Source organism: Raphanus sativus, chromosome 8, assembly GCF_000801105.2.
Source record: "Raphanus sativus cultivar WK10039 chromosome 8, ASM80110v3, whole genome shotgun sequence".
NCBI classification, from domain to species: Eukaryota; Viridiplantae; Streptophyta; class Magnoliopsida; order Brassicales; family Brassicaceae; genus Raphanus; species Raphanus sativus.
This window is the reverse complement of record NC_079518.1, coordinates 26,075,560-26,099,146: the sequence shown is the minus strand read 5'-3', so window position 1 is coordinate 26,099,146 and position 23,587 is coordinate 26,075,560. Positions and strand designations below refer to the sequence as shown.

At 34.8% G+C, this 23,587-nt stretch overlaps 3 protein-coding genes and 2 long non-coding RNA genes across 7 annotated transcripts in view; 4 read left to right on the top strand and 1 right to left on the bottom strand.

The window, feature by feature from the left end:
* Positions 1-23,587, bottom strand: part of LOC108820705 (60S ribosomal protein L37-2) — an 87,696-nt gene that overhangs the window by 49,725 nt on the left and 14,384 nt on the right. The window lies entirely within an intron of this gene.
* On the top strand, positions 152-532 carry LOC130499112 (uncharacterized mitochondrial protein AtMg00810-like). The gene has a single exon (XM_056993017.1). It carries the CDS (start codon positions 152-154, stop codon positions 530-532), a length of 381 nt encoding a protein of 126 aa, XP_056848997.1.
* On the top strand, positions 2,347-4,835 carry LOC108836050 (uncharacterized). The gene is made up of 5 exons (XR_001947056.2): positions 2,347-2,951; positions 3,042-3,376; positions 3,484-3,550; positions 3,625-4,391; positions 4,489-4,835. It is a non-coding gene; the product is annotated as an uncharacterized LOC108836050 (long non-coding RNA).
* LOC108836551 (uncharacterized) lies at positions 6,294-9,257 on the top strand. Of its 3 annotated transcripts, none has more exons than XM_056991710.1 (8): positions 6,294-6,473; positions 8,074-8,186; positions 8,320-8,361; positions 8,441-8,476; positions 8,561-8,606; positions 8,700-8,787; positions 8,892-8,949; positions 9,027-9,257. In XM_056991710.1, exons 1-8 carry the CDS (start codon positions 6,395-6,397, stop codon positions 9,075-9,077), a joined length of 513 nt encoding a protein of 170 aa, XP_056847690.1. In that variant the 5' UTR covers positions 6,294-6,394; the 3' UTR covers positions 9,078-9,257. The 3 variants fall into 3 exon arrangements, with proteins under 3 accessions (XP_056847690.1, XP_056847689.1, XP_056847688.1); XM_056991709.1 differs by having other exon boundaries at positions 8,290-8,361; XM_056991708.1 differs by having other exon boundaries at positions 8,290-8,361; positions 8,561-8,787.
* On the top strand, positions 10,228-15,055 carry LOC108831742 (uncharacterized). The gene is made up of 5 exons (XR_008937277.1): positions 10,228-11,037; positions 11,141-11,188; positions 11,295-11,413; positions 11,521-11,611; positions 14,384-15,055. It is a non-coding gene; the product is annotated as an uncharacterized LOC108831742 (long non-coding RNA).

The following is a 23,587-nucleotide window of genomic DNA, read 5'->3' as shown; positions in this document are numbered from 1 at the left end:
ATTCTTATGCAGATTATTTGTTGTTCGTGTATTCCAAGAAGGGGATCGAGCTGAAGGTACTTATCTATGTTGATGACTTGCTCGTGTGTGGTAATGACTTGAAGGTTAAATATCTCAAAGGGACTGCTGGCAAGGGATCATGTTGAGTTCGATGAGTGATAAGAGTTTGTCAGTGTATTGTGATGTTGATTGGTCTGCTTGTACATTTACTAGAAGATCGTTGAGTGCGTATGTTACACTGATTGGAGATTCGCCAGTGTCATGGAAAACCAAAAAGCAAGGAGTGGTCTCTCATTCGTCGGCTGAGGCAGAATACAGATCTAGGGCGCAGACTACAAGAGAAGTCAAGTGGCTTCGTGGCTTCGATGATTGCTTGGTGACTTGGGAGCAAAACAGCACAAGCCTTCGAAAATGTTTTGTGATAGTAAGTCAGCTATCTATAGAGTTTCCAATCATATCTTTCATGAACGAACTAAACATATTGAGTCAGACTGTCATCAAGTTCGAGATGCAATTCAAGATGGCATGCTAGAGACAGTTCATGTACGGACGACAAATTAAGTGGCGGATGTGCTCACTAAAGTGCTTGGAAGGACTCAATTTGAAGCATTGTTGTTCAAGTTGGGAGTAAGAAATATTCATATTCCCAAACTGAGGGGAGTATTAAAAGATAATGACATATATTTGTTAAGATAATAATATAATTAGTAGGATGTATCCTAAAGTCCTAAAGTCGGTAGGTATATACTTGTGTAAGTTGATCAATAGAGACAAGCTTTTCAGTCAGATTTACACTTATGACATTGATCTTGATCATTTCATTTCACTAAACCTAAGCGTTGGATTCTTACCACATGTAGACAACTCTGCTCATTGTGGAGGATTCTTAGCCGGTTTCTTTCTCGAGTTTGTCATTCTCCATCCGCAGTACGGATACGTGAACCCCAAGTACATTCCACCTGGTTTTGATGTGAAACAAAGGAAATCAAAACACATGCGCTATCAACACGTCTTCAGGTTTCATCTCTGGCCATCCTTCTTGCAGTGTAAGTTCATCAAAGGACTCAGTGAACCATCGTTCATAAACCCCAGTAAATGATTAAAATCTTCCTTGAAATATCTGCATATTCATTGCAGGATTTACTAACTTCTAAGAGAACATAATGTAGAGAGCATGCAACTCAGAGATTTCAATTAGCATATTAATGTAGATAGCACCAGTGACACATTCTATGTAAAAGACTTCCACATTTGATACAAATATCATCATCCAAAAGGTTATACATTTTGATGAGTACATACGTATGGGTTGTTCAAAGGCTGTTGAAACTATATATAAATCAGTATACAAAAGAATATATTTAACTGTAGGAAACATTTTTCACATATCTAGTTTATTTTTATGACAAAATAGGATCACCAATCAATGATGTCTTCTTGGATCTCACATGAATCAGACCTACCAAACATTGCATAACGGTTGTTTGCAACATTTTCATACAGAAAGTCCCTCACAAACCTGCAGAAAATGTAGAAATCAAATTATTTATAACATCACTCACACATCAAAAGTTATAGTAGTTAATATGTTTATACCCTCAATAAAAAATATAAATTAAAAAATAAAATGAATTTAAATTATTTTGATTAGATAATTGGGTATATTACTAATTACCAAATAAAAAAAATATTTTGATTATATAAGTGAGTATATTACTAATAATAAGAATTATCCAAAATCTAAAAAAATAGATAAAAACTAATTCATATATGTTGTGTTGTTATATGAAAATATCTTCAAATAAAAAAAATAAAAAAATAAAAACCAAAAAGTATATAATTAAATATTAATAAAGTAAAATTCTTGATTTTACATAATAGAAGAGAATATTGAAATTCTTTAAGATTTATATATTAATAATGAATCTATTGCACAAAGAGTTTTCAAAAGTTATATGTAAGAAAATATATTTTTTTAAAATTGTACTCTTTTACTTAGTAAATAATGTACTTATAACTAATTATAAAATGTTTATGCACGCAAGTGCGGACGAAACACCTAGATATCAAAATAAAAAAATAATTTTTATATATATTTTGTTGTTATCTGAAAAAATATTTTAATTAAAAATTAAAATTAAAAAAACAGAAAACACATAATTAAATTTCATCAAGTAAAAATCTTAATTTTATATAATTAAATAGATAATATACTTTTGTAAAGACAATTCTTAAATATATTGTAATAGACAAAGAAATTTACAAACAATTATAAAACATAAGAATTTTTAAATGAAATCATAAACAATCCATATATATAAAAAAATGTTCTCTCTCTCCTGATTGAGACACGTCATCAATTCGAACACTGTAGGAGCGACACCTGTCCCTGGCTTCAAAACACACCGTTTCATTTATTGTGGAAATCAATTGATGCGGGCTTGGGCCTTAAGTTTGGATTGGAGGAAGAACCATGCTTGGCAGCCCGATAGAATTCGAGGATAATCATCTGTTAACGCCGTCTAATAGAACTAGGGTCATCTTCGCTCTTCGTTCGATTGCTGCTTGCTCCTGATCTTCATCACTGAAAAGGTTGATGTTAAATCCCAACTGCAACCCTAGGAAACTCCGTGTTAATTCCTAGGGTTCTTCGTGTTAAATCCCAACCCTAGGAAACTCCATCGATGTTCTAGCCACTGCAGTTCTTCATGTCTTCATCTCACCTACAACAAATATCTTCGGGCGTTACAGAATCAGTTGGAATCCAAACGTCTTCTTTAACAGAAGAACTAACACCTGCTGTCCATTCCTCCCACGATTTATAATAAAAAATGTATGTTCTACATTCTAAGATTCATCAGTTCATTCTTCGCAGTTAAAATCTTTCCAGAAAATCCAACGACCAGAATTGGCTAACTCCACTGTTCTCGCCTAAGGACAAACTTCTAAAGGTATAGTCTTTATGTATATATATTAGTCTACAGTTTTATGTGATTTGCTTGGTATCTGGTTGAGTTTAAATGTGATTATGTTTGATGCAGTATGATGAGTGCATCAAGGACTGTAATAAGGCTGTTGAACATAGGATAGGAACGGAACAACTCTTCGGAAGATGGAAAAAGTCTTAGACAGACCATGAACATATGATTGAGACTTACCAGGCTGAATGAAACTGAGAGAGTCAAGAAGGAATTGGCGCAGAACGAGTATTCTGATCCCAGTATTGGTGAGGCAGAGCGAGAGAAAGGTATTTTGGTACAATATCTTGATAACGCGAGTTATACTAACATCCTGTTGTGTTTGTAATACATGTAATGAGTTATTCAAGGAGCAGGAGGAGTATCATGATGCTGTGAGAAATCCAAAAGACCGGAGAGTAAGTCCAATTATAATTATCTTATGTGCTTCACTGGTCTGTTACGTCTTCCTTTTTCGGTTTGGATAGAACCAGTGACATTAGCTTATTTTATTTTCTTCTTACAGGCTAGGGCCTACGGGAATGCAAGATCCGGCAATCCAAGAACATTCTCACAAATCCTGTAAAAGACAGGTAATGAATCAAAATTCGCTTCTCTTGATTTCTTCACTATTCATAATTCAATGTTTGGTTAATATTTGCTGCAGCAATCCATGTTGGTGTTAAGGATGTCTCACCAAAATCACCACTTCTCTTTGAACATATTCAGTCTGATTTCCAAGAGAATCCACCAACATCACAAAAACACATGCAGGCCCCGATTTTCACGAAGAAATACAAAAGCATATCAACTCAGGAATTGGCATGATGAAATATCCTAAACACAGAGTTTTTACTTTTGTAACTCTAGAACCAAAATCGATTCTTCCATTGTTTCAGGATAATCTGAGATAACGTTTTCTTATATCAACTGTGCTTTTTGTAAAATAGAGATTTGAATTGCTTAGATTATTGCGTAGCCCAAAACAGATTCACAAAAATTCTTCAGTACGAACGGTTATTTCTGAACAAGAAAAAAAAATTGTCTGAAACATCAACTTTTCTTCCTTGAACGAAAGACCAGAGGAAAATGCAAGCTCTTGGTTTTTGTTGAACTTTCAGCAGAGTACTTAGGTGACTGATGAAGTTGGGGCTCAGGAGTAAGGACGATGAGATGGTTGTGCAGGAGCTTGAGGAACCGGAGCAGGGGTTTGGAGAGGAAAAAGAGAAGAAGGATCGAGATCTTTGAGGGCAGATACGATTCAGTCCACTACCATGATACGAGAGCTTTGGAAGCGAGTGTACGCACCGAGGCTCAGTTCCCATATATTACTCATTCCATTTGGTGGAAAATGAGTTAACCTAAATAAATACCATTCTCACGTCAAGGAAGGAATCACTATGATATTCAATATTGGCTTATTGGAAAGCAAAGGTATATAAGAACAAAACTTATATAGATAAACATATGAGATGGTTCGACAGTTTATATGAATTTATGACTTTTCTAAACTGATAATTTTATAGCTTAGTATGTTTCAAAATCACCAAGAGGAGCATCTGTTAATTTTAGAGATGTATAATTTTGGGATGAATATGAAGATAAATTACGAAGAAGAAAATATTTGGAGAGTGAAGTATTAGGTGAACAAGTTCCATAGATTGGTGCGAGTGGAAACGTATCTTGATCCAATGCATTTCTATTCTGATAAACAGCGTATTCCAATTCTGAAGTATGTTGTTCATATTGAATAAAGTATTGATCATAATTATATAAAAATGATCATTTCAAAATATGTAAAAAATATTATAAAGTTATACTTCAATTGTACACAAAATTTATTTATGTAATTGAGAATAGTTCTTTTAAGTTAAAGAATTAGAATATTATCTGCAGATCAAATTTTTAAAGAACTGTGTTTTTCATATTGAATAAAGTATTGATCATAATTATATAAATGATCATTTCAAATATATAAAAATAAGATAACTTTATACTTGAATTGCACACAAAATATATTTATATAATTCAGAACAGTTAGATCTTTTAAGTTGAATAATTAAAATATTATCTTCACATAAATTTTCAAAAATACCAGCTAAATTTAATAAGATTACCTTCTCGGCAAATAATATGTTTTCCATTAACTTGGTCGTGAACGATATATGATATTACAAAGTTATAAATTTCATAAGATTATTAAAATCTTAAAACAAATAATTTCCTATTATAGGGAATAATATATTCATGTTCAATTATTTAAATTAGTAATTTTAAAATAAAATATGTAAAAGAAATAAAAATACAAGTACATTCAATATATACAAAATATAAAATAATCAATGGCTTGAGTGTTAAACCTAACCACAACAATAACAACTCATACAAGATTAATAAAATAAAATAAATAATTTTAGTTAGACATATGCGAAGATGATATAAAAATGTGTTCTCATTATAAAAAAACAAAAAAAAAGATAATAACCAAAATAGTATAATTTCATAAAATATACTTGATGAACAAATTAAAAACATAAACAAGTTATTTTCTCTTTTAATAAGAGTACGTTAATGTATTATCTCTTCACTTTTATCACAAAAGAGTTTATTCTCTTTTAATAATTAAAATTAAGTTAAAGAAACTAATAATATACTGAAAATATAAAAATAATTTACACATAATTAAAATAAATAGTAAAATAGAATAGAATAAAATAGAGCAAATAAAATAAAATATAACAAATAAAAATAATATAGGAAATGAAAAATGAAAAAATATTCATGATATAATCAAGAGACTGAAGTTACTGTATCGCAAAAAGTATCGTTTTAAAAAAATGCAACAAGATGAATTCCAAAATAACTACAAACCTATCTCAGATATAAAAATAAGAAATATTTATTTGCACAGTACGAAAAAGAGTCATAATAAAATAAATCTATCAATGAATATAAAATAAAATAGAAATAAAAATAGAAATAAATGATCTAAAATAAACAAACATATTAAAAGAGCCATGTGACAAAAAGGAACATATTTTCATTACAACTAACTAAATATTAATATCACAACATCAAACATTTTAAATCAGAAACAAAATATGAGACAAAATATATTTAAATATTTTAAAAATTATATAAGTATCCCGCCCGTAGGGCGGACCGACCCTAGTAATTTATATTATAGTTTTTATTTAGTAATGAATTTATTAATCAGTAGTCATAAAATATTTATGTCACGTCATCAAAATGTTAGCCACTCAATTCATGGATTTAAACCACGTCACTATAAATGTAGACGCTTTAAAATTGGATCGTTGATTTATTGGGTAAACGCTCTCTTGGACAAGTCGTGGCTTGAGAGACTATTCTCCTCCTCCTCTGCTTCGTTTGGAACAACGTTCGTCTCTGCGATCTTGAAACGTTGAAGGTGAAAGATGGGATTAATAGGAGAAAAAATAGACTCAATCAAATCTATTCAGATTCGGCAGCTTCTCACTCAGGCCATCAGCCTTGGTTAGTTCTTCGTTTCCTCTCATATGTGTTATTCTAATTCAGTGCAATTTTTGGATTTCTTTGATCGGAGTTTGCGTACTTGTATGTAGCTACTAGCTAGTAGGGGTTTCTATTATATGAACATTGTTCCATAGTTTAATCATTTTCCATAAAATAAGAGACCCTTTTGGCTGTTAGAATTGATGAAGTCGACGATGTTTCATGAGATAACTAATTGTATCACGCTTTGGCGTACCAGTCTTAGGGAGTTGTTGGTAATTGAGTTCTTAAGATTTTTTTTTTTTTTTAATTTTGTTGTTGTTGGTTCATGGATTTTTTTCTTTAAATCTTAGTAAATTCATATTTACTAGTTTGAGAATTTTTGTACCATTGATATTTTTTTGTTTGTTTTTCAAAAAGTTTAGTTATTGTTATTTTTCTAATTCTAAATAAATCTAGTGGCATTCAGAGATAAATTCTCTATATGTTTATTTATAAAACAAAAAATAATAAAATATAAAATATATATGATATTTTCTTTTTCTTTTTTAACTCGAAGAAAGTTGAGATACATAGTGTCGATAAGAAATCAAAGACAAAAAATATAAACCAAACAAAATAAAACAAAGACATAAACAGAGTCTAAAACTCATATATGTCCACAAGTCTATTCCTTCTATCTTTCCAAAAGAATTCGATATCAAGGAAGCTGACCTAAGTAACATATGTCTTGAGCAGTCCCAACCCTGAAAGGAATATCACCAAGCCATACTAGAACCAGTAACATCAAAAACAATCGAGAGGTCAAATCTACACCAACTCCAGCAGCTGCTATCCATGTGAAACTTGCATGACCAGAAACCACCACTAAAATTAAGATACAAGGACAAAAGACCTTGAAACGCTACTTGGGAAAACGTCAAAAAAGACCACCAGCTCTTACACGCAGACACTCGCAAGGCAGCCAAGTGACCTACAGAGCAAAGACTGCCCACCTCCTCACAAAAGAAAAACTGAAGGTCAAGTTAACTACTTCGTCTAGAAACCATCTCCCAAAACCACAAAGGACCAAGATAAGGTCTAGTAGATACCTCCACAGCGAACATAAATCACAAAAACGAACCCAAAAAGCCAACTTAGGATGCAATGAAGTGACTGAAACATCAAGAACCAAACAAAAGCAGTATTCCCACGACTTCAACCTAATACTAATTCACCACAGAAGAACATAAGTTCCGGTGATCGAGATGCTAGAAAAACCATTCTTCCTAGAGACACAAAGCCGGCGATAGAGATGCTAGAGGAACCATACCCTCCCGGAGACAGAAAGCCGGCGGTAAAGAGCTTTGAGAGCCTCTTTCTCCGGAGTCTTAGCCGCTCCCGGTGGCGGTGAGAACCACCAACCACCGGAGTAAGAGAGAGAAGACCGACGGCTGCTCTTTTAATTAGGGTTTCTGAGCGAGAGTATATATGATATTTTCATAATCTATGTTATAAAGAAAATCTGAAAAAAAAAACAAAATGCTATTGATAATAAAATAACATTAATATAAAATATACACTGAAAAGGATAAATATATGAAATACATCTCATGGTATATGTCAATTTGTTGTGTGGTAGGGATGATAGTCACGTCTGCTTTGATCATATGGAAAGCTTTGATGTGTGTCACTGGGAGTGAATCCCCTGTGGTGGTTGTTCTCTCAGAAAGCATGGAACCTGGTTTTAAGAGGGTAAATGAAATCATTGAGATGGCTTCACATTTTGTAGCAGCTTTGTTCCCTTCACTGATAAGCTATTTGAGGGTAATAGTGATATGAATCTGATACCCTGTAGGGGGATATTTTGTTCTTGTACATGAGTAAGGACCCCATTCGAGCTGGCGAAATTGTTGTTTTCAATATTGTTGTAAGTTTCCCATTCTCATTTTTTGTTTTGCTTATATCTTTCACCTCATTTGTATTTTGATTCATGCTTCTCTTGTCAGGGTCGTGATATTCCAATTGTCCATCGTGTCATTAAGGTAACGTTTTCTCTAAATTCCCTCATTATCATCATTTCCCGGTGCTTAGATTGTATATATATATATGGTTCTGATTCATTACAGGTTCACGAAAGGGAAAATACTGGAGAAGTCGATGTTTTGACAAAAGGTTGTGGTTTTATTGATCTGAAGTCAGTGTATGTTGTTTATCATATTGTTATTATTCAATGCCCATTTACATTTTCATTTCTATTGTTTTCAGGTGACAAAAACCTCGACGATGATAGACTTCTCTATGCTAAAGGTCAGCTTTGGCTTCATCGACATCATATAATGGGTCGTGCTGTTGGGTACGTAATTAATCTACTTCATTCACAAAGTGTCCGTTAGGTGTTTAAACCAAAAGCTGTATAGTTAACTCTCATAAGTGGTTTTACCTTTCTGTCTGCTTCAGCTTCTTGCCTTATGTTGGATGGGTGACGATAATCATGACAGAAAAGCCTATCATCAAGGTTAATACATTATCTTGTCTCACTCAATGTCCAACCCACAATGAACACTGACATTTTTTTTAATCTTCTTCTTGCAGTATATTCTCATAGGTGCATTGGGTTTACTTGTTATAAAGTCCAAGGATTGAGTCTTTTTGGAAAGGAATGGACCCCTTTGGTTTATCATCCTTCTGGTCTTTGTTATTTCAATGGGTAATAGCATATCAAAGACTGGTCATTTGTTGTTTAGACCACTTTAATATATTACAATCAGAAAGCTAGCTTTTAATCCTGGAGATTAGATTATCAAAATAAAAGAGATTTGTTTCCTTAGTAAAGGCTTTGTTTCGTTTTCCTTCCTTTCTCTTTAAAGAATTAGTCAAGACAATAAATAAACTCCTGAAATTTACTCAAACAAATGCTGGAGAGATATAATCAAACACTTGTACACACTAGGTCTATTCCCGCGCTAAGCTAGGGATCATATGTAATTAATTCTTATTGTATAAATTTTCTTTATATGAACTTTTATTTTGCGAAATCAAGAGAATTTTTTGAAAAATAAAGATGTAGTATATGGACTTTTGAAAAATAATATTTATACATCATCGTGAACTAATATTTCTAAATATTTCCAGATTTTTAAAAGAAATCAACATATCTAATCTCGAGACAGTAAACACAACCTCAAAATAAAGATTTTGGTTTACGGAGGATACACGATCTTTGTGATGAAGTCGACCCCACCAAATTGTAAATGTTAGGAATTATTGATCGTTTGATTGTTTAACTAAATAACGACACAAGATTTTTAACTCAGTTCCCTTGCGGTACCTCTGGGGTGGGAACCGTCTCCCACAACTTCCACTATCAATCAAAGGGTTTACACAAACGCTCTAAGCTCAATAGGAAAAAACACAACAAAGAATATGAGAGATCAAAGAAACTCTATCCCGGAGCGACATGACTCGAACAATGTCTCCTAAGTTTCTTTTACCCGATCTCTCTCCCGACTCTTTCTTTGTTCTACTTTTTTGTGTTTCGAATGCCTTTTACGTGAGCTCTCCTTCCTTTATATATTGCAGCCAAATCACCGACTTTGACTCACGTAATTTCCTTTTTGTCAATTGGTCTTGACCTTGTTTTCCTTTTCTTAATTTGTTCAGCACAAAATTCACCGTCATTAAACACACGAGAATGGGCTCCTATTATGATCATGGGCTAAATCAGTGACAGAAATTGGGTTTATTCTACAATCTCCACCTTAAACCCATATTTCTGTTTTTGTCTTAGCCCACACAAAATTGAAAGAACCCAAATTTGAGGACTTGCCTCATCACGTTTCTTTCTCTTCTCCTCTTCATCGTTGAAGATGAAAATTACTTTTGCCGATCAAAACAGAAAACCAGTGCACCTCCAACCATATCCTGCATCTTCCCAGACCCATTTTTACCTTTGGTTCCTAGCCCCACGAAAGAACCTTTGTGGTCTTTCTCTTCATGCAGGACGAGATTAATTCCGTCCCGGACTAATTCTGATCAGAACCTGCACCTCCGATATGCTCCGGTGATCACTTCGCCATCTAGCTCCGAGTAAAGAATCTCCATTGTTGGCTGATAAAACTTGACCTCGGTGCTTCTCGATGTAATCCTGCAACTCCACTGGCGATGAACTCTGTTTGTATCTCTTCCTTTAATAACAAATTTTGCTTTGATGTCAACCTCCATAGCAAGTGACTCCACCTTGGGATTATGAGCTTGAGAGAGTTCGCGACTCTCCCTAATGCCTGCCTTCCCGATGGTTAAAAACACAACCTGATATGGTCCTTCACATCCTCTGGAAATACATACACCCTGCATACACCACAGTCCCCATTGCCGTCACTACAATCCTTGAAAATTTAGCCAATCTAGCTGCAAGTCTGATCAATATGTCTTCACTTTCCAGTGAGACTTTCGTCCCTGATCAATTTTAAGAACTCTGGAGTTCTCGGTTTCGTCAAGCCGTACATCCTTAACATCCTTTGATTCATTCCCTTGATAGTGAAGTTTTGATGCAACCCTGCATCCTCTGGCATACTCCTCCGATGCCAACCCTTTGTAATCTCAGGTACCCACTTGCTCTTAGTCAATCCCTTATCCTGATGACTGTAGCTCGTATCTTTGAGATTATAAATTCCTTGAACCTCTGTTTTCTTGTCTTCTCTTAACAGCTTCTCCGATGAACAACCGCATCTCCTCAGCTGTGCTGATAACTCTAGGTAAACCCTTATCCGTTTACCTGTATTATCTTCTCGACGCCGTTACGCCGTATCCGTTTTGACTCTCAGAAACCAGAAATCATAATATATGATTTCTACTTTGCAGCTTTTTATACAAACAACATACTTGTGTTCATCTACTGCCGTTTCATCTTCTCGCAACATCTCCAGCTACTCCTCCTTTGCTGCTCATGATGATCCATGTTCTGTAACTTCAGACTTTAAGTAATCTATTTTCCAAAACTTTTAGACTGCTCCCTTGTCTTGTCTCTTTGAAAGTTTTAGACTCTGAAACTCTTACTTAATTTCTTTTGAATTTTTTTTTTCTGCAGCTACTCCACCTTAAGCAATTTCTTTTGCTTTTTCTGTAGCTACTCCACCTGAAGCCAATATCTCTTCACCCTAGCTTCATAGTTGTCGCAGGTACCCTTCTCACTCTCCATACTTCTGAGCTTTTGAGAAACCTCGTTTTGATTTACCTTATCAAACCTTGCAACTTGATTCCCATTGATATCCTTTTGATTCTTATCATGTGCACTTGATCTTAGAATCAATTTCTTCCTTGAATCAATTGCATAAAACCTGAACCGCACATGCTTTAAACCTTAAAGCAGTCCCTGATTCAAAACCCTTGTGTATTAAAACAACACAGTCTTGGACGCCCCTTTGTGCCGCAGTTATCCCGAACAGAACACGCCATCAAGCTAACCCGCTAGACAGACTTTCGACACAAACCCCAGTCCAAACTTCTTGTTTAACCTGATCCTTTCTAATCGTTAAGCACCGCTCGACTAGTTTCCTTTAACTTGTCTCACGCCAGCTTCCGGTGACGTTCTTGACACTTCTTTGTAACAGCTCTCTTTGATATCACTTCTAGACCCCATGATATCCCTCCTAGCTGAAACACCATTCCTTGCTGCAATACTTGTTGTTTGTATTGCTAACACCCCAACGTTTACTACCTGCATCACAACAGCCTTTGGACTTACCATCAGACTTCTTCTGATTTATCAATACCATATAACATGTCTTTGATATTAATACTTCCTCACGTGAGTTTTCCTTGTCCACCTTAGAGAATTTTTCCCGTTCTCTTCTTGTGATGCCAAAAGAAAACAACTATAACCATACTGTTTTCTTACTCTCCACGTAGCTTGTTAATTTATCCATGCAATCATCCTCCTTACTTGGATGCCTTTTAATTTTTTTTTTTTCTGTCTTGGAGACTTCCTCATGTTTTCAAAGTGATAGACTTAGACTAATACACCGTTAGTCTTCACCTCAATACTAGACGTCACAAAACTTTGACATCTCCTCCAGCAATGTGAACTTATACATCTCTTGTACCGCTGTTTATAAAAACAGGACACGCCGTCTAACTCCGTTGTTAGAAAGACTATCGACACAAAACCCATTGCATATTTCACTGCGAGATAACTTCTTAAGCACCAATCACCCAGAACATGCAGTCTCCTATTCCTTGCATGATAAATTCTGATATATAACTCCTTGATGATCTTCCTTGAATCCTTGATCATCTCCGTCAATTTCTTCTGACGTTTCCTGAAACACCGATGATCACGAAACACTACCATCTTTCTCAAGTTCTAACATCATCTCCACCTTGATCTAAAATCCTTTGGTAGATCCTTGAACACACTTTGTACCGCCATGAGTAATGGAACCCGCCGCCTAACTTCCAATCTTGGTAGGAAGACTTTCGATACCGACCTTGTTCAACTCCTTTGAGATGAGTGTTACTACTTTGACGCCTTGTGCTTTTACCCTTTGATCTTTCAACCTTGAATCTTGGAGTCGATGGATCGCAGTTTCCTTGAAGAATTGATAGGTCCCTTTATCTTTCTTCTTTGCGATTCTTTTCAGACTCTTTGATTTTTTCAATACCCGCAATCAAAACCTGGATTGCTCTGATACCACTTGTTAGGAATTATTGATCGTTTGATTGTTTAACTAAATAACGACACAAGATTTTTAACTCAGTTCCCTTGCGGTACCTCTGGGGTGGGAACCGTCTCCCACAACTTCCACTATCAATCAAAGGGTTTACACAAACGTTCTAAGCTCAATAGGAAAAAACACAACAAAGAATATGAGAGATCAAAGAAACTCTATCCCGGAGCGACATGACTCGAACAATGTCTCCTAAGTTTCTTTTACCCGATCTCTCTCCCGACTCTTTCTTTGTTCTACTTTTTTGTGTTTCGAATGCCTTTTACGTGAGCTCTCCTTCCTTTATATATTGCAGCCAAATCACCGACTTTGACTCACGTAATTTCCTTTTTGTCAATTGGTCTTGACCTTGTTTTCCTTTTCTTAATTTGTTCAGCACAAAACTCACCGTCATTAAACACACGAGAATGGGCTCCTATTATGATCATGGGCTAAATTAGTGACAGAAATTGGGTTTATTCTACAGTAAAACTTGAGCACATTCTTATATTTTTCCAGAAGCTAGTTTGTATGTGAGAAACATTGTTACAATATTGTTGTTCTTAATCTTCCAAATAGTTTAAATTACTGGAAGTCGATCTTATTTAAGAAAGATACCTAAGTATAGAAAAGAATGTTAAAATGTTTGTAAATTACCACAAAACCATGTTTTCCCCACATTTCATTTTTTCTGTTTTTTCCCCATATTATTTTAACGCTGATTTATTATTATATTACAATTATTACGAACATTACATAGACGATTCGACAACCGACAATACTACGCTTTCTCCGGGACTTGAAACCTGGATTTAAAAAAATCTGCAATAATGCATAGTCTGGGAGTCGAACCCCAGACCTCGGTGTAGAAGCCTTTAGACCTTAACCATTAGGCTAAGGTGCTTCCATTTTTTCCCCACATTAATATTGGTATTTTGAAAGATATGGCTGACATCATAATATTTTCATAGAAACTTAAATTGGAAGAATACGTGGAAGCCTTAAAAAACAGCTTTGATAAGTTAATCATCACGCGCCAACAAATAGAGAGAAGAGTGGGTATGTGATCAGAACGAAAGGGCAAATAGATAGAAAATTGTACAATTATGTCTATTTTAAAATCACCATTCTTTCAAAACTTAAAGAAATCATGCGGAAAACATACCTTATTAAGCAAACAATGCTACTGACCTCTTACTTTCTTCTTCACATCAATATTATCATTTGTTTCTTTTTTTTCTGCAGTTTGCAAGGCCATCTTCACCAGTCTACATCTATGCGTTTATTCACAGCATAGATCAGAGTCAATATTTTGTTCTGTAATAAGTTTTTACTTGGTGGAAATTGGGTCTAACGCGCACATTTCGTGGGTGGTTGTGAACAATAGTCCGTCTGCAGCAAATATGAGAAACTGATCTTGTATAAACGATAATCCATCATAGACGGTGCTTACTCAAGTGTCTGAAGCAAATATGAGAATGTGAACTTGTACTACACATTTGTCCTCCCACAGAAGATTAATAATTCTCTAGAGATTGATCAATAAGTCCAAAGTTTAAATATTTGAATGGTTTTCTAACCACTAAAGCTATACTAACCATTCCAACAATCAAACAAGGTGATAACAACAAAAAGAAGTAAGGTATTTACCTCTTCGTGAACCCAAACCATATTGGCCAAGAAATTCTTGTGACTCTCTGGTACTACCTCCACCAGAGTTTCTCCAGGGACAATATTCCGAGAGACTTCAAACAATATTAGGTTCGTCAACACCAAGCATTCAAACAATATTAGGTTTGTTGGTTTCTGGCATAGTCTTTTTACGCCGAAAAGGGTTGTTAACGGAGAACACACTTGAAAAGCCGGAATTTTCGCCATCCTCAGCCACGTCACCAGAGAAGAGAGTGATGAAGATCCCTGATTGGGTCTGAAGTTCCTCATCCTTTGTCTTCTCTGTTGTCTTCTTCCTTATCCTTGTTCGATTTCAAAGCAAAAGAAGAAACGAGAGAATGATCAAATCGAAAAAGGAAGAGAGAGCACAAGACAAAAGTGACGTGGAGAAAAAATGTTTTAATTAGTTTTCACAGTTTTTCATTTATTGACATGGAAGTCTCACATGCATTTAGAAATTTGATGTGTCAACAGTAGGAGAGAAACTTTATCTATTATTGTGTTGATTTAAACTCACTAGTACACCTCTCGTTATTTAGTAAGAACTCTGCATTTAAATTTTATTACACTCTTAATCCAACTTTCTCATGAGAAACTTGGCTCCAAAAAGCTATTATAATGACAAAAGTACAAGTGGTACTCACTTAAAAAGAGGATAAGCATGAGCATAACAATCTATTTGGACTATAGTCACGGTTTAGTTTTTCTTCTATATAACTGGATGTCTGTTTGATTTATATAGTACACGTGTCATATAGTTTATTATCTGGATTAACCATCTCTAAGACTGTACCTATTCAAAAATAAATAGGTCAACTCAAGAGTAATATGCATTAAAAACCATAATGAAAGGGATAAGTACAAGATTTTGTATATCTTTGTTCATAATTGTTTATAACTATAAGATAAGGATATAATAACTAAAAAGGGTTTACATCTTTCTCTTTCTTTTTTATCTTTTGGTTAATGTCTGCCCATCTAAAAGTTGATACCAAAGTCAGAAAGAGTCGCTCCCTTATCCCCTTGAGTATCGTCGGGTATCACACGATCATTCTTCGGATCATCATTCTGGTTCATACCACCACAATTCTTGTTAACCGGTAAGCTTGGCAGCTTAGAGAGTCCAGAGAAATAGAACTGTGACATATCCAGTTGTGGAATAATGCGGCCTGTCCAACCCATCCATGGGTTTTATTGTTAGGATCTTGAGACATGGACGAACCAGATTTATTCTTTGTACCAGATTTGCTTATGCGTTCAGGTGGTGGAATGTACTCATGTCCCATCATATATAGCCACCACAAACTTCATGTTGATGTAAAGATGTCCGCCCTGAAGTAGTCGCTGACGTAGTTGCTGTAGCAGACGTCGTGTTGAGTGGTAAAGACCATGTGAGTCAAGATGCTGAGCTGGAGTCGTGTAGACTTGGAGAGCAAGGGAGTATCTTGGAGAAAAGGCAAAGAGGAATAAACTTGGGGAGCAAGTTTATGATTTAAAGAAAGAGGAATAAGTGCATTTCAAGAAAAGGAAAGTTGCACTTATTGATATGGAAGATGTCCATATTGTGGTTCCTTGGAGACTAGGGTTTCGGGAACGTGGAGTTAGTATAAGATAGCTATGTAGTCGTCTGTAGAGAGACAGAGACACAGAGGCTGATCTTATAAAGAGAGAGAAGCGCTTGGAAGTGTTCTGGGTCGTGCTGAAGCAGGGGCTGAAGTACTTGACGGTGGAGAGACATAAGCGGGTAGCTTAGGAATTGTTCAGTGGCGTGTGTTAGGGTGTAACACTAGACGTGTAAAGCTGATTAAGTAGAACTTGTAATAGGGTTTACAAGGCGATTCTAATAAAGCTATTGGTGTGTGCTTGTGTATTTTGTCTCTCTGATTTACCTTCTGCAGTACTATTGTTTGTGTCGTCTTTGCACTTACAAGTGGTATCTGAGCGGGTCACCTAAGTTACTGGTGTGATCCTAGAGGTGAAGATGGACACAGTTATTTCTGTGCAGAAGGCAATCGTGTTGAAAGCGGACCAGTATGGTCATTGGAAGGCTCGCATGAAGAAGTTGATTCGAGGAATCAATGAAGATGCGTGGACAGCTGTGGAGACTGGTTTGGAGGAGCCCACCATAGTCACAGCAGATGGGAAGAAGCCTAAGCCAAAGGAGGATTGGTCAGAGGCAGAGCGCAATGCAACAAAATTTAATGCAAAGGCGCTTTCAACGATTTTTGGAGCTGTTGAAGTAGAGCAGTTCCAGCTGATTCAGGGGAGTACTTCAGCTAAAGAGGCGTGGGAGATCCTGCTGAATTCGTTTGAAGGAGATGACAGTGTCAAGAGGACACGTCTGGATCATCTTGGGTCGCAGTTTGAGAATCTGAAGTGGTCAGATGCGGATACGGTGGCTAGCTTCAGTGCCAAACTCAGTGCTATGGCGCATGAAGCATGTGTACTTGGAAAGAAGTACAAGGAGAAGAAGCTGGTGAAGAAGTTGCTACGCTGTCTTCCAGCAAGGTTTGGAGCTCAGAAGGCGGTCCTAAATATGACTACAAACATGGATGAGCTCAAGTTTGACAAGGTTGTGGGTATGCTGAAGGTGGAAGAGATGGAGACAGGCAGTGGCTCGGTGTCTACATCAAGAGGTACGCCACGGAGTATAACCCTTGTAGTTGACAAGGAAGCAGAGAAAATTCAGGAGCTTGAAGATGCCGTGGGCATGTTGGTTAGGAATTTTGGCAAGAGGATGAATTTCTCAGGTGGGAGAAATCAGGTTGGTCGCCAGGGAGGTGATCGTGACAGTAGCAGAAGAAGAGAAGGTCTCAAGTGCTACGAGTGTGAAGGAGTTGGTCATATAAGGGCTAACTGTCCGTTGGTACAACGAAGAGAGCTTAAGTGCTCTGAGTGTAGAGGTGTTGGACACACACGGCGTGAATGTCCAAACTCAAGGAAGGGTAAAGGTAGTCCATTGCAGTCGTCTGATGATTCAGAGTCTAAAGAAGATGGAAAGGTGAATCTTGTTGCATTTGGTGCACACAAGGAGGGATCTAGTGAATCATCTGGTTCAGATCTCAACACAGATGATGAGGAGTATCACGTGATGCTTAACAAGTGGTTGAGGGTCAAGGATCAGAATCTGAGATTGGAGGATATGGCTCAGAAGTAGAACGAGTTGCTTGGAGAACTTCGTGAAGAACTTGCTGCTGTGAATGAGAAGAATGAGTCTCTTGAGCAGAAGGTGAGCGAGTTGAGGAAAGTTGTCATTGGGGAACGAGAGAGGGCAAGGATGCTGGAACGTGATTTAGCGGACAATCGCAAACAAATCAGGATGCTCAATAGTGGATCCAAGGAGTTGGATAAGATACTTTCGATGGGACAACCAGCCAAGGTGAACTGGGGTCTGGGATATCGAGGAGCTGAGGGTACTAAGGAAGTACAGAAGGGGCTGTCACACTTTGTGCGTGGGAGCACATCAAAAGGTGAAGCCATTGAGACTTGTCAGGAAGTACGTCGGGACGTACGACAAGGAGTGCGGCAAGAAGTACTACAGCGTGGAGCTGTGAGTAACAAGCCGAAAGTAGTACATCAGTGCAGCAACATGAAGGTCAGACAGGGGGTTCTGAAGCATGGGTGTGCAGCTGGTACGAGGAAGGAGGTTGATCGGTGCATCAACAACTATGTCAGGCCAAAGAAGAAGCAACATAGGATGTGCTGCTGGTTCTGTGGGAAGGTTGGACATAAGAAGGTGGAGTGTTTTGCTCGTGAGAAGAGTAGAAACATGGCCAAGAGGGTGAACAAGACATTCTTAAAACCCAAGAGGGTTGAAGAGGTATCTGTAGCCAAGAGTGGCTTACTTGATGAGATCAAGGATGAGACATCAGAAGAGGGATGCAGCTCTGGTAGGAGTGATCTTGAGGAAGATCAAGAAGCATCAAGTCTGGAGCTAGGACACGGAGTTGTCCATAGCACAAAGGGGAAGGAGATTGAAGTGCGTCAGGAAGTGATGCGAGAGGATCTTCAGGAGGGTGATAGCGAAATCACTCCAAGGCTATAACAACGAGTGCAGAGTGCACTCGGTGGGGTTGAGAAGAGGCTCATGGTCAAGGAGACGACGCATGAAGGAAGCCTGGTCCTCAACAGAAGTGGATCGAGAGGTAGCTCGACAAGTGCGTCAGATCGTGATGCAGTACTGGTAATCTATTCCGCTGCAGCAGAGGCTGTATCATGATTACGCATAGAGTAGCAGACGGGTTTGTCTGTAAGGCTTGACATCTAAGCATCTGTTTTAGCTTAGTATGCAATCAAGCAGGGGGAGAATGGTGACGTTCTGGTCCAAGGAGTGCATATCTCATGGGGGAGAAGAGCATAGTGATGGACGTCCTGAAGTAGATGAGGCTTGTCTCATGGGGGAGAAAAGCATGGTGTGGTGCACATCTCGTGGGGGAGAAGAGCACATTAAGCGTGGAAGTTTCCAGGTGGGGAACGTGCTTCTTGAACCAGAAGAAGATTGTGCTTGATTGGCACACAAAGCTAAAAGGGGGAGATTGTTGATGTAAAGATGTCCGTCCTGAAGTAGTCGCTGACGTAGTTGCTGTAGCAGACGTCGTGCTGAGTGGTAAAGACCATGTGAGTCAAGATGCTGAGCTGGAGTCGTGTAGACTTGGAGAGCAAGGGAGTATCTTGGAGAAAAGGCAAAAAGGAATAAACTTGGGGAGCAATTTATGACTTAAAAGAAGAGGAATAAGTGCATTTCAAGAAAAGGAAAGTTGCACTTATTGATATGGAAGATGTCCATATTGTGGTTCCTTGGAGACTAGGGTTTCGGGAACGTGGAGTTAGTATAAGATAGTTATGTAGTCGTCTGTAGAGAGACAGAGACACAGAGGCTGATCTTATAGAGAGAGAGAAGCGCTTGGAAGTGTTCTGGGTCGTGCTGAAGCAGGGGCTAAAGTACTTGACGGTGGAGAGACATAAGCGGGTAGCTTAGGAATTGTTCAGTGGCGTGTGTTAGGGTGTAACACTAGACGTGTAAAGCTGATTAAGTAGAACTTGTAATAGGGTTTACAAGGCGATTCTAATAAAGCTATTGGTGTGTGCTTGTGTATTTTGTCTCTCTGATTTACCTTCTGCAGTACTATTGTTTGTGTCGTTTTTACACTTACACTTCACATTGTCTAGGCTTCTCTCTACATTTTTCTTCACCTTACACCCAGTGTATGTGCATCTATAGTAACTTCTGCTATTACCATTTACACCCTAATATATATATATATATATATATATATATATATATATATATATATTTATTTATTTATATATTGTATTTTTTATGCTAAAACGCCTGACTAATTTTGAAGTGAAAGAAATATATAACCTTGGATCCCGATCCAGAAATTTTTCTTCCAGGAAGCTCCATCGACGTAGATTCTTCATTGGTTGGATTGGTTTTTGAGATCACTAATTGTGGGGACTAATTCGAGGTCAATGTAGATGTGTGTGTGTGTGTGAAATTGGAATTTGTTCTCTCTTCCTCTCCCCTTACTCCTTTTACACTTGTTCCAACCATTAGCTTCCTCTGACATTCCTCCTTCGATTGACGACTTGGTGGCTGACATCTCGGGATTTCTACTGACTTTAGCTACCTTGAGCCGAAGCGACTATTGGATTATAACCCAACACTATCTACCAATAAAGTCTTTCATATAATCAACCATTGAATTCGTGCATACTTCTGTACGTGTGGAATTCAGATTAAATTTATATATATATATATATATATATATATATATATATATATATATATATATATATATATACTAGGTGTTGTACCCGTTCAAGCGGACCTAATCATTTTACAATTACTAATTAAATATCATGATAAATTATTGTTTATGATTTTTAAGCTGTTACAGAATATCAAATTATATATATGTGAAATTTATTTATCAAAATATATATTTATTATTGTGTTAATTCTTGACAGCTTTCATATATATAATATAAATATTTTTAACTATATATTTTTGCAACTAATTTTATTTATGATTAAAAGATATTCTTTTTAGATGATAATATTTATATATAGAAATAGTTGTTTTATCTTTACTAAAGATATGTTTGGATAATAACAAAATATGTATATGAATTATCTTTTCTATTTTTTAATTTTTTTTTAATTATATCAGTTTTAATGAGTTATCTAATTTCATAAATTGCTTAAATTCGTTTTCATGTTTGGGGTTTATTATATTAAATCATAGGCTTCAACTGGTGACCACGTAATGGACAGAATAAATGGAAAAAAATTGAACATAATATCATTTAATGAATTGAAAAGAAAAAAGAATTGACTACAGGGGAATAAAAATTGAAAAATTAGTAAACATAACTGGTAAACAAACAGATGAATATATGTTTTCATAATTTAATAAATATAAATTAGCATCAATGCACACGTACAGTGAAACCATAAACTTTCTAGTTAATATATTATTAAACTCCATCTATAGAAATTGGTCTTTTACTCACTACACAGAATATGTCAAATTAGAAAATGCCAGATAAGAAAATCAATTTAATTGTACAAAAACATGTATAAGAGAAATTGTTTTGATCAAAAAAATCCAAACGTAAATCAAAACACAATAAAAAAAACGTTTGTTCACATGTTTCGTTGATGAGTAATTATTTTGTTTGTTTCTTGCGCCAATTTGTTTAATTATCTGAACTTTATCACTTAAAAAAACTTTAAATTATAGTTTCAACTTGTTCCTTATCGAAATCTGAGGAGGAATTATTTGTTCATGAGTTCCTCCGTAAATGAGGAAAAGTGAGGAATATAGTGGGGTCCATTTGTAAAACATTTGACAAAATTTTCAACTTAATTGGTATCAATTTTTGAGGAATAACAAATTCATCCCATTTTTTTCCTAAAATGTGGACACTAATTACTAAATATTTTATAGTTACTCATTAATATATGCGTTACTAACTAAAAGACTATGATAATAAATTATTATTTTATTTTGTTTGAAAATTCTTACATATTAATTATATTTTTTGAAAAATTCTTTGTACACATATTTATTATATAGAAATAAATCTTAAAGTCACTTAATATTCTCTTTTCAAATTATATAAATTAAAAATAATTCCTACTAATATTTAGTTATATAATTTTTGTTTTCAATTTTATATTTTATAAAAAATACAGATAACAACACAACATACATATATAAATTATATTTATATTTTAAAATATTTTTTAGATTTTGGAAAAAATCTTACTATTATTAATTTTAATCAATTATCTAATTAAATAAATTAATTTTCGTTTTTTTTAGCTTAATATTCTATTTTCAATTATATAAAATTAAAAAATTATTTGATTAATATTTAGTTATATAATTTATGTTTTCAACTTTATATTTTAAAGAAAAATTCAGATAACAACAAAACATACATATAGGAATTATATTTATATTTTAAAATATTTTTAGATTTTGGATAAATCTTACTATTGTTAATTTTAATCATTATCTAATTAAATAAATTAATTTTCGTTTTTATTTTTAGATTAATTATATATTTATTCATTAAGGGTAGTATCGATATTAACCACTCTAACTTTTAACGTAGGAGCTCCGTTGCGAAAAATCATTTCGCAAATAATAGTATAGATAGATCACAAGCTTAACAACTAGTATAAGCGTCTACTTATCTATCTTATTAAAGTAGAAGTACTTTTAGTTTTTGTTTGGTAATAGGGATATGAGTCTTTAAAAAAAATTAAATTTAGTTTGGTAACAAAGATAGTAGAGAATTTTTGTCTTTTTCTTATTTAAATGATAGATTTAAGTATTTAATGTCTTTTCCTAATTTAAACAATAGATTTCTTTAATAGAATGAATCTTAACCAAAATAAATTTCTTTATAGATTTTTGTTAACATTTAATATTTTTCAATATTTATTAATAAAAATAATAAAATAAAAATCACACATCAAAATCAAATTATATATCATATAAATAAAAATAAAATATTTTATTCACTTTTATAATATAAGTCCAGTTAGTTATAAATATTAGATTTTTATATTGTACACTATGATATAATAGACGATTAAAGTCACATAATATAATTATTTAAAGTAATAAATAAAAATTTTGTTTTAAAATGCTATACTAACAATTATGTAATACATATTAATTTACATATATATATATATATATATATATATATATATATATATATAGATGTTATCATTAGAACAAAGAAAAAAATTGAAGTGAAAGCAAATATTTATACGGTCACGGGTCGAACTATAGAAATAAACAACGTAAGATTTTTTTTTTAACAAATTTATTTTAATTTCAAATATGTTTATATATTTTATGTATTTATAAATTATTTTATTTGTTATTAAGAATGCTAAAATTTTGGAATTGGAAAAAAATATGACCCATCTCTATACTATTTTAATTAGGAATTTAAAATTTATATCAAAATATTTTTTAAATTTTTAATTTTTATTATAACTAAAAATGTTAATTTTCAATGTAAATTTATGTTTAAATATTACAAATATATCATTTATAAATAAAAACTAAAAACATAAAATAAATACCCGCCCGGTTGGACGGGTCAAGATCTAGTTCTTCTTAATTGATCTGACCAATTAGGGAGAAGATCGAGTTTTTGGATAGATGTGGACAAGGAAGAGAGAAAGCTGCAAATATCTTTGAGATATTAACTAAGTGACGGTTTACTTTGTTTCTTGATGATGTT